The 9,694-nt window shown below is 68.7% G+C and overlaps 1 protein-coding gene across 2 annotated transcripts; it reads left to right on the forward strand.

Moving 5' to 3' along the window:
* The first annotated feature begins 721 nt into the window (after window positions 1-721).
* KLC3 (kinesin light chain 3) lies at window positions 722-9,694 on the forward strand. 2 transcript variants are annotated; one of them, XM_084612469.1, is made up of 13 exons: window positions 722-1,209; window positions 2,305-2,584; window positions 3,136-3,363; window positions 3,703-3,781; window positions 6,082-6,307; window positions 6,652-6,739; window positions 7,222-7,323; window positions 7,406-7,579; window positions 7,878-7,977; window positions 8,151-8,194; window positions 8,393-8,520; window positions 9,077-9,149; window positions 9,251-9,694. In XM_084612469.1, the coding sequence occupies exons 1-13, from the start codon at window positions 1,151-1,153 to the stop codon at window positions 9,320-9,322; spliced, it is 1,653 nt and encodes a 550-aa protein (XP_084468595.1). In that variant the 5' UTR covers window positions 722-1,150; the 3' UTR covers window positions 9,323-9,694. The 2 variants fall into 2 exon arrangements, with proteins under 2 accessions (XP_084468595.1, XP_084468596.1); XM_084612470.1 differs by having other exon boundaries at window positions 1,187-1,283.

Consider the following 9,694-nt stretch of genomic DNA (forward strand, 5'->3'; position numbering starts at 1 on the left):
AGAAGGTGACTGGCTGGAGAGCGACTAGGGTACGTGGGTCCAGGTCTGTTACACTCGAGCCCGTCTACGCCCTTCTGCAAATGTAAAGGGGCCTTGAATGGGGCAGAAGACAGGGACCCGTCTGCCAGGGTGGAGCTCGCACACAGGCCCTGCTTCCAGGCCCCACCACAAGGGGCAGAGGGGCGTGTGGCCGGGGCACACTGCACTGTGGCTATTCCCTGCCCCCCCCCCAGGGCCCAGGGGGGGGCGGATCGGGGGCGTGGCCGGAGCGCACTGCACTTTGGCTATTCCCTGCCCCCCAGGGCCCATGGGGGGTGGATCGGGGGCGTGGCTGGGGCGCACTGCGCTGTGGCTATTCCCTGCCCCCCCAGGGCCCACGGGGGGGCAGATCAGGGGCATGGCTGGAGCACTCTGTGCTGTGGCTATTCCCTGCCCCCCAGGGCTGATGGGGGGCGGATCGGTGGCGTGGCCGGAGCGCACTGCACTTTGGCTATTCCCTGCCCCCAGGGCCCATGGGGGGCGGATCGGGGGCGCGGCCGGGGCGCACTGCGCTGTGGCTATTCCCTCCCCGCAGGGCCCACGGGGGGGCAGATCAGGGGCATGGCTGGAGCACTCTGTGCTGTGGCTATTCCCTCCCCCCAGGGCCCACGGGGGGCGGATCGGGGGCGCGGCCAGGGCGCACTGCGCTGTGGCTATTCCCTCCCCGCAGGGCCCACGGGGGGCGGATCGGGGGCGCGGCCGGGGCGCACTGCGCTGTGGCTATTCCCTCCCCCCAGGGCCCACGGGGGGCGGATCGGGGGCGCGGCCGGGGCGCACTGCGCTGTGGCTATTCCCTCCCCCCAGGGCCCACGGGGGGCGGATCGGGGGCGCGGCCAGGGCGCACTGCGCTGTGGCTATTCCCTCCCCCCAGGGCCCACGGGGGGCGGATCGGGGGCGCGGCCGGGGCGCACTGCGCTGTGGCTATTCCCTGCCCAGGAGGCCTGCGGGGTGCAGAAGGCAGCGCCACCCTGGGGCTGCTCTAACTTACAGCAGCTCCTGGCAGGCCCCAGATCACCACCGCGAGTGCAAGGGGGACGTCGCTGGGGTCAGGCCCGGCGCCGGGGAAGGGGGCCCCGCTCCCCTCTGCCGTGGGGGGGCCGCCCCGCCCAAGATGGCCCCGGGAGGGGGTGGAGCCCGGTGCATTGTGGGCGCCGCCCATAGCAGCGGCAGGTGAGCGATGAGCCGCGGGAGGGCAGCGGCTCCGGGCGCGGCGCAGGCGGCGGGTGCTCCGGCCCGGCTGGCTGGTGGGTCCCGGCGGGGCAGGTGGCTCGGCGGCGCTGGGCTCCAGGGACGCGCCGGCCGGGGTGGGGCAGAGGCCGCTCCGGGAACCGGCCCCGCAGGTCGGGGCTGGAGCCGGGTGTGCGCCACGCGTGTCCGTGCTTCCAGCGGGCAGCCGTGCGGGGCGGGCACGCAGCCAGCGTGTGCCCGTGCGCGGGCCGCGTGTGCACCCCGGGTGTGTGCCCGTGCGCGGGCCGCGGGTGCGTGTTGTATTTCTATACAGCGGTGCACGCCACACGGCGGGGTGACGCCGTGCCTGCCGCCTTGGCACTCAGCTGTGCAGGGGGTGCCCCGTGGGGGAGGGGGGTGCGGGCAGGTGCGTGCCGCGCGTGTGCGCTGTGGCTGGAGTGCGGGGGGCGCCTTGTGCTTGTGCCCGGGCGGGGTGTGCTGCTCACGCGTGTGCCCTGCCCGTGCCCGCCGGGCCGTGCCGGGCGGTGCAGGCGCCCTCGCTCCGCGTCAGGCCGGCGGGACTGGTTCTTGGGGCGGGGAGGAACGCGGCGCCCAACGCGCGCCCCTCCCGCCCCCAGCTGCCAGCGAGCTGGGGCCCTTTCGCACCCTGCTCGGGCGGGCCCCGAGTCACCCCAAGCCTTTGGGCAGCGGGGGCGGCGAGTCGTGGTCCCTGTGGGCACAAGCCGAGGCTGAGAGTCAGGAACGTGTCTGCTCCTCTGCAGCTTGGACTCCTCCCATATGCTCCCCTGTCTGGCCTTCCATGCTGCCCCCGGTGCCGCTGTGTCAGCCCCCACCCCCCCCGTGTCGCCTCCCTGGAGACAGGGGTCACCCTGGAGGTGCCTGTCCCTCCGAACCCCCCCGCCTGCCCCAAGTCCCACGCTTGGAAGGACGAGGGCTCACAGCCTGTCCTGGCCATGGACACCCCGCTTTGGGCAGGTCATCCGTCCGGCGGGGCTGCCGGCTCCAGGGCTGAGGGGCTCAGGAGCGCCTTGGCCAGGGGCGGAGGATGCCAGCGCTCAGGGCGCCCTCTCCCTGCAGGCTCAGCTGCACCATGTCCCTGATGGTGGCGGTCGGCGAGGGCCAGCCGGGGAGGATGACGGCAGATGACATCATCGCTGGCACGCGGCAGGTGGTGAAGGGGCTGGAGGCGCTGCGGAGCGAAAACACGGGCATCTCGCAGCAGCTGCAGGAGGCCCTGATCCAGGGCCATGGGCAGGAGGAGCCCCCGGGCAGCCGGGCCCTGCAGCTCCTGGAGGAGAAGTACGACCTCGTCCGCAAGTCCCTGGAGGGGATTGAGCTGGGGCTTGGCGAGGCAAAGGTACCGGCTGTGCTGGGCCAGTGCCCCTGTGCGGCAGAGGGGCTGCGAACAAGGGAAGGGCATCTGGCAACAGGAGCACGGCTGTGGGGGGAGCTCTCAGCTACTCCAGGCCCAGCCTCTCCCAGTAGGGAGCGCTGTGGGGGTGGAGCAGAGCGGTGGCTGTATGGGGAGCTCCCATTTATCCCAGTCCCGGCTTCTCCCAGTAGGGGGCGCTGTGGGGGGGAGTGGTGGCTGTGGGGAACTCCTGGCTATCCCAGTCCCGGCTTCTCCCAGTAGGGGGCGCTGTGGGGGGGGGAGTGGTGGCTGTGGGGAACTCCTGGCTATCCCAGTCCCGGCTTCTCCCAGTAGGGGGCGCTGTGGAGAGCAGGGTAGAGGCGCTGGCTATGGGGGGAGCTCCCAGCCATCCCATTCTCTCCCAGCAGCGGGCGCTCTGGGCTGTGGGGCAGGAGGTGGGCTGTGGGGAGCTCCCGGCCATCCCAGCCTCTCCTGGGGGGTGGCCAGCGCGGCAGGCGAGGGGGTTTCCCTGCTGAGCCGTGCCCTGCCCTGCCCAGATGATGATCGCACTGTCGTCCCACATCGGGGCGCTGGAGGCCGAGAAGCAGAAGCTGCGGGCGCAGGTGAAAAGGCTCTGCCAGGAGAACCTGTGGCTGCGGGAGGAGCTGGCGGGGACCCAACTGCGGCTGCAGCAGAGCGAGGAGATGGTGGCGCAGCTGGAGGAGGAGAAGAAACATCTGGAGTTCATGAACCAGCTGAAGCAGTATGACACCAAGGAGGAGCAGGTGCGGCCTGGGCCCCCTGGTTGTAGGGGAGGGGAGGGAGAGGAGCACGTGGGGCCCAGACCCTCCTAGCTGTTGGGGGGAGAATGGAGAGGAGCAAATGAGGCCTGGGCCCCCCTGGTTGGCAAGGGGGAGGGGAGGGAGAGGAGCACGTGGGGCCCAGACCCCCTCCCCAGCTGCACAGGCCCGGCTCCCCTCCTCAGCCTCCACTTCGCTGGCTGAAGCCTCGGGCAGGGAGGAGCCTGGGGGGGGGGGTGATCGGGGGATGCGGTGGGGGAGCCCAGGTGCTGGGCTGTGGGGTGGGAATGCTTGGCCCCAGCTGCCTTCCCTCTGTACCCTCAGCTGGAAAAGGACAAGGCCCGTCCGCGGAAGGATAGCCTGGCCTCCCTGTTTGCCAGCGACGAGGATGAGCAGCGACAGGGTACGTGCCAGGGGGCTCCTGCCTGGGGAGCGGGCTGTGGGCTGTAGGTTCGGGGCTGGCTCGCTGCCCCTCAGCTCTCTGAGTGCACCCCAGGCTCCCTGCTGTCCGCCCAGGCGCTGAGCCAGTGGGTCCAACGGGCTCAGCCCCTCGGTTCTGCCATGGAAGGGGTGGGGGGGAAAGGCAGCGACCCGGCCGTCTGCCCCCGGCAGCAAGGTTTAATGGTAACTGCGGGAACAAAGCACCGAGAGAAGGTTTGAACCCGCCTGCCATGTGCTGTCTCTCTGCCCACCCGCCTGTGCTCCCGCCCCGCCTGTCCTCCTGCCCTGCACTGCCCACCCGCCTGTCCTCCTGCCCTGCACTGCCCACCTGTCTGCCCACCCTCCTGTGCACCCGCCTGTCCTCCTGCCCTGCACTGCCCACCTGTCTGCCCACCCTCCTGTGCACCCGCCCTGTCCTCCTCCTGCCCTGCCCACCTGTCTGCCCACCCTCCTGTGCACCCGCCCTGCCCCTCCTCCTGCCCTGCCTCTCTACTCACCCTCCTGTGCACCTGCCCCACCTGTCTGCCCACCCTCCTGTGCACCCGTCCCGCCTGTTCTCCCGCCCCACCTGCCTGTCCTCCTGCCCTGCACTGCCCGTCTGTCTGACTACCCTTCTGTGCACCTGCCCCGCCTGTCCTGCTGCCCCGCACTGCCAACCCGCCTGTCTGCCCACCCTCCTGTGCATCCACCCCGCCTGTCCTCCTGCCCCACATTGCCCACTTGCTTAGCCTAGCAACCCACCTATCTGCCCTCCTGTGCACCCGCCCTACCTGTCCTGCTGCCCACCTCCCTGGCCTAGCCATGCACCTGCCCGGCCTCCTGTGCACCCACTCTGCCTGTCCTTCCCCATTCTGCCTGTCTGTCTGCCCTCCTGTGCACCCGCCCACCCTGCACTCCTGTCCTCCTGCCCCACCTTGCCCGGCCTCCTGTGTGCCCTCCTGCCCCATCCTAACCTGGGCAGGCCCAGCTTCTCTACACACCCCACGGGCGCCTGCACCAGCAGCCCCGGAGAGTCCCCTCTACCCAGCCATTCCCACCAGGCCATCCCCAGCTGCCCATTGGCTCTTAGCAGCCCCCTACGGTTTGCAGTGGGGTGACTCCTTCCAGGCCACCTTCCGGCTGGTTTTCTTACAGCCCCCCCACCCCACCCCCCGAGCCGGCCCATCTGTGTGGTGATGCCCTGCAGCTGTCCCTGCTGCCCTTCACAGAGCAGCCCCACATCTGCCTGAAACCCTGGGGGCTCCCCGCCAGCCAGACCCCTGGGCAGGGGCGGAAGGGCTCCTCTGCATGTTCCCCATGATGCCCCTCGCCTGCCCACACCCCTAGAGACAGCTGCCTCCTGGCACCAAGGGGGTTAACATTTTCACTGCCACCCCCCAATGGGCTTTTACAAAGCCCCCGGAGCCCAGCCCAGCCTGCGACTGGAGCATCCACCCGGCTCCAGTTGCTGAGTCCAGGACCCTGGGGCAGTGAGCCAGGCATGAGAGGCGGGCCAGTGTCGGGGTGGGGTAGGTGAAGGGGACCGGTGGGTGAGAGGGTGGTGGAGGGAGAAAGGGGCCCCCGGGGCAAGAGGAGTGTGGGGATAGGTGTACGGGAGGGGAAGGGGACCCAGGGAGGAGACAAGAATTGGGGAGGGCAGGGGAAGGGAGCCCGGGGGTGGGAGAAGTGGAGTTGGTGGGGGTAGGGGAGAAGAGGGTCGGTGGTGGGATGTAGGAAGGGAAGGGGACCCAGGTGGGAGAGCAGAGTTGGTGAGGGTGGGAGAAGTGGGGTTGGTGGGGGAGCGTAGAAGGGGAAGGGGGCTCAGGGTGGTGGGAGAGGTGGGGGGGTGTAGGAGGGGAAGGGGACCCAGGGAGGAGAGGTGGGTCGGTGCGGGGAAGGAGGTGGCCCGGGCGGTGAGGTTGATCAGTGAGCGTGGAGGCCTCTGCTGACTCGGCCCCATCAGTTGGGGAGCTGGGTGAGGGCGACCCCCACAGCAGCCCACTTCGTGGGCCAATGCCTGGTTCTTGCTTCTGCTCAGGGCCGGGCTCAGTGCCCCCGGGGCTAGGCTCATTGCAGAGCTGAGGGGATGGAGTCAGGATGGGGGGGCACCCTGCCGAGAGGGGTGAGGGTCTTCGCCCAGGCTCCCCCAGCTGCGCTAGGCCCCGGGGGTGGCCCCCGCAGGCCGTAGCGCTGGCCCTGGGTCAGCCCTGGTGGGTCGTCCCTGAACTGGGCGGTCGAGTCCGGGGGCTCGCGGGCGCCACCCGTCACTGGGGCTCCCTGCAGGGAGGCAGCCGACGAGCACGGCCATGGAAGCGGCACAGCAGGGCGGCTACGAGATCCCGGCCCGCCTGCGAACGCTGCACAATCTGGTGATCCAGTACGCCTCGCAGGGGCGCTACGAGGTCGCTGTGCCACTCTGCAAGCAGGCGCTGGAGGACCTGGAGAAGAGCTCTGGGCACGGCCACCCTGACGTGGCCACCATGCTCAACATCCTGGCGCTGGTGTACAGGTGAGGGCTGCGGCCAGCGGGGCTGCACCTGCCCGTGGGTCTCCTCCCCCACGGGCTCCTGGCTGGTGCATGGTGTAGCCCCCTGGGGCTCCGAGACCCTCAGCCAGGCATATGGCAGAGCTGCCTCCAGTCCTGAAGGACGCTGGCAGCGCCAGGGGCAGAGAGAGGCGGGCCGAGGCCTGGGGCTTTGCCCCGCGTGGCTAGTGGCCTGTGGCCCGGGCTGGGAGGGGTTCCAGGCTCCCTGCCCTGGGCCTGGCGGGTCTCTGGGCAGGGGCCGGGGGTCCAGGTGAGGTGAGGGTGGGCCAAGCTCCCGGGTGACACCGCTGCTGTCTGCCCTGCTGCAGGGACCAGAACAAGTACAAGGAGGCCACGGACCTGCTGAATGATGCGCTGGACATCCGGGAGCAGGCCCTGGGTGTGGAGCACCCGGCGGTGAGTGCCAGAGGGGTGGGGGGGGGGCTCCCTGGATCAGATATCCTGGGACAGTGGGTCCCCCAAAGGCTGCTGGAAAGGGGGAGGGGCCTCTCCCATCCCAGTGGCTCTTGGTCCCTTGGGTCCAGCAGGGTTTCCAAGCACAGGCCCTGAATCCTTCTCTGGAGACGAGTCCATCACCAGCCACTGCCTATAGCGTGCAGCGGGAGAGCCCCCCATCAGCCTGCCCCACTCCCCACTGCTGGGGGGTGGGGGCTAGAATAGCCAGGAGCTCCCCCTCACAGCCAGTGTCTGCCCCACCCCCACAGTGCCCCCTGCTGGGAGAGGCCAGACTGGAGTAGCTGGGAGCCCCCAACATAGCGCCCCCTGCTGGGAGTGGGGGGGGGGGGCTGGAGCATCTGTGGGGGGGTGCTCCCTGTGGGAAGGAGACGCGTGGCCTTGCCAGTGCATCTGCGCCCTAATGCTGCCCCCTCCCCCCACAGGTGGCCGCCACCCTGAACAATCTGGCCGTGCTGTATGGCAAGCGGGGCAAGTACAAGGAAGCGGAGCCGCTGTGCAAGCGGGCGCTGGAGATCCGCGAGAAGGTAAGGCCGCCTGGCGAGCGCTGCGAGACGCTGCCCCTTGGCCCGGCCCCGGCCCTGACGCTCTCCCTCCCGTCCCGGGCAGGTCCTGGGCACCACGCACCCCGACGTGGCCAAGCAGCTCAACAATCTGGCCCTGCTGTGCCAGAACCAGGGCAAGTTCGAGGAGGTGGAGCGCTACTACGAGCGGGCGCTGCACATCTACCAGAGCCAGCTGGGCCCCCACGACCCCAACGTGGCCAAGACCAAGAACAACCTGGTGAGGGGGGAGGGTTGCTAGGTGCGGGGGCAGGGCCCACGATTGCTCCTGGGGGAGGGTCTGGGGTGCAGCGCTGGGGGGCTCCCTGGTGGCTGGCTGCAGGGCTGGGGGATTTGCCTTTCTGCAATTGCAGCATGTGTGGGTGGCATTGCATAGGAAGGGCTAAACTCCCCCTGGTCCCTGGCCTGGCCTTTAGGGGGCGGTGGGGGGACAGGAATCCAGCCCAGGAACCAGGGGCCGCTGGCAGCAGTGCTGGGTGAATGAGGGCTGCCCCTGGTAACACTCCCCTTCCCACCAGGCCGCCTCCTACCTGAAGCAGGGCAAGTACCAGCAGGCCGAGGAGCTGTACAAGGAGATCCTCACCTCACATGACAAGGAGCTGGCAGCTGCCCGCCATGGTGAGGCCGCTTGGCTCCTCTGTGGGTGGGAGGCTGCCCAGGGACAGGGCTGAGCTGTATGCGGGCAGGGGGGTCGGGGGGGCTCTTTCTCTGGGGCCGGTTTATTGCCAGGAGAGGGGGGCTTTGGGGGCAGGGTCTCAGTGCCGTTTCTCTTCATCACCTCTCTTGTCCAGGTGACCCCGCAGCAGGCCAAAGCAGTGCAGACCCTCTGAGCCAGGTAAGCACCAAGATCCATGCAGGGTGGGGAGTGGGAGATCAGAGAGGGCTGCAGTGGGAGAGCCGAGCGTGCAGAGGCCAGGCCCAGGGAGTCAGTACAGCAGGGCTTGCATGGGGATGAGCTGGCCTGGGATCCAGGGGGGCTGCAGCCCCGCCCTGCTGGGAGCTCTGCACACCCCACCACCTCTGTCTCCCCCAGGATGCCATGGGCCATGTGCACCGGAGCAGCTCCTTCTCCAAGCTGCGGGAGTCCATCCGGCGTGGCAGCGAGAAGCTTGTCTCCCGGCTGAAAGGCGAGAGCTTCCAGCCCATTGACCCCAACCCTGGGTAAGGGGCTCCTCCCCCCAGCTCCAGCAAGGGGCCCAGTGCTCTTCCACCAGGCCCCCACATCCTTGCCGGAGTCGCTGGTTCCCAGGGGCACAGCTGCACCTGGCAGTTGAAGTGCTCCTTGGCCCAAGGCAACTGCCCCTGCTAGCCCACTGCTCTGTAGAGCTGCCCTGGCCTGTCACTAGTTACCGCACTCATTTGTGTGCTACCTGGGGGGGGCCTGGAGCAGAGCCCCCAGCTATGTCTAGTCTAATCCATTCCAGGGGGTGACCCCGGCTTGGCAGAGTGCAAATGCTTTCCTGGGAGCATGGGGGAGACCTGTCCAACCCCAGGTCTGTTCTGCCTGGGGTTACCCTCAGCAGCCAGGGCTCATTTCCCAGCAGCTTGCTCGGCTGTTTTGCTGGCACCTTGTTGCCAGGTGTTAATTCCGTGCCCCATGGCAAAGGCTCTAGCCCTTGCGCTGTGTTGACCAGCCCCTGGACAAGAGCCGTGGCACGGAGGGTGTGATACCTGCATGCAGCAACTCTGGGTGTTCACCTCACGCTCTCTCCTGCAGGATGAAACGCGCCAGCTCCCTGAATGTCCTGCATGCGGGCGAGAGGCCACCAGTGCCAGCAGCTTCCCCAGCGGTGAGAACTGGTCCCAGGGCCCCAGCAGCTGTGACCCCGGCAGTGGGGTTCCTGGCCCAGGACCCCTTAACTCTCTGCTCCCCTTTATTCCTTCTCCGCAGGTGCCCAGCAGGAACCTGAGCGCCAGCAGCCAGAACCTCTCCCCCAGCAGCTCTCTCTCCAGTGCGGGCTGAGGTACCGGCACGACCAGGCCAGCTGGAGTCTCAGCTCTGCTTGCTCCTGGCCCCCCCGCAGCCTGCCCGTTAACCCTCCAGGGAGCAGGGTGCACAGAGCAATAGGCACTGCTGGCTGCAGCCCAGCCAGCCCCCTCGTTGGACCTCAGTGGATGCAGTGAATGTGCCCCCCTCAACTAGGAGACACCAAGCCAATGCCTGCCCCCTGCTGGGCCGCTCTCTCTCAGGAAGCCACTGGGCTTGGCCTGGCCCTGCTCCAGCTGCCTTAACTGCCCCCAGATTGCAGGGGCCAGGGCTTGCTATTTATTCTATTTATAGGACATGGTAGGTGAGAGCAGAACAAGCACAACCTGAATAAAGGTGTTTGCTGAC

Source organism: Lepidochelys olivacea (assembly GCF_965140295.1).
Source record: "Lepidochelys olivacea isolate rLepOli2 genome assembly, chromosome: 23".
NCBI lineage: Eukaryota > Metazoa > Chordata > Testudines > Cheloniidae > Lepidochelys > Lepidochelys olivacea.

Excerpts from the sequence above, each read along its gene's own strand:
- KLC3 (XM_084612469.1), top strand. The coding sequence starts at position 1,151 with ATGGCCCCGGGAGGGGGTGGAGCCCGGTGCATTGTGGGCGCCGCCCAT. Across the intron at positions 3,364-3,702 it reads ATGACACCAAGGAGGAGCAG|CTGGAAAAGGACAAGGCCCG; the intron begins GTGCGGCCTGGG and ends CTGTACCCTCAG. Across the intron at positions 7,978-8,150 it reads GCTGGCAGCTGCCCGCCATG|GTGACCCCGCAGCAGGCCAA; the intron begins GTGAGGCCGCTT and ends TCTCTTGTCCAG.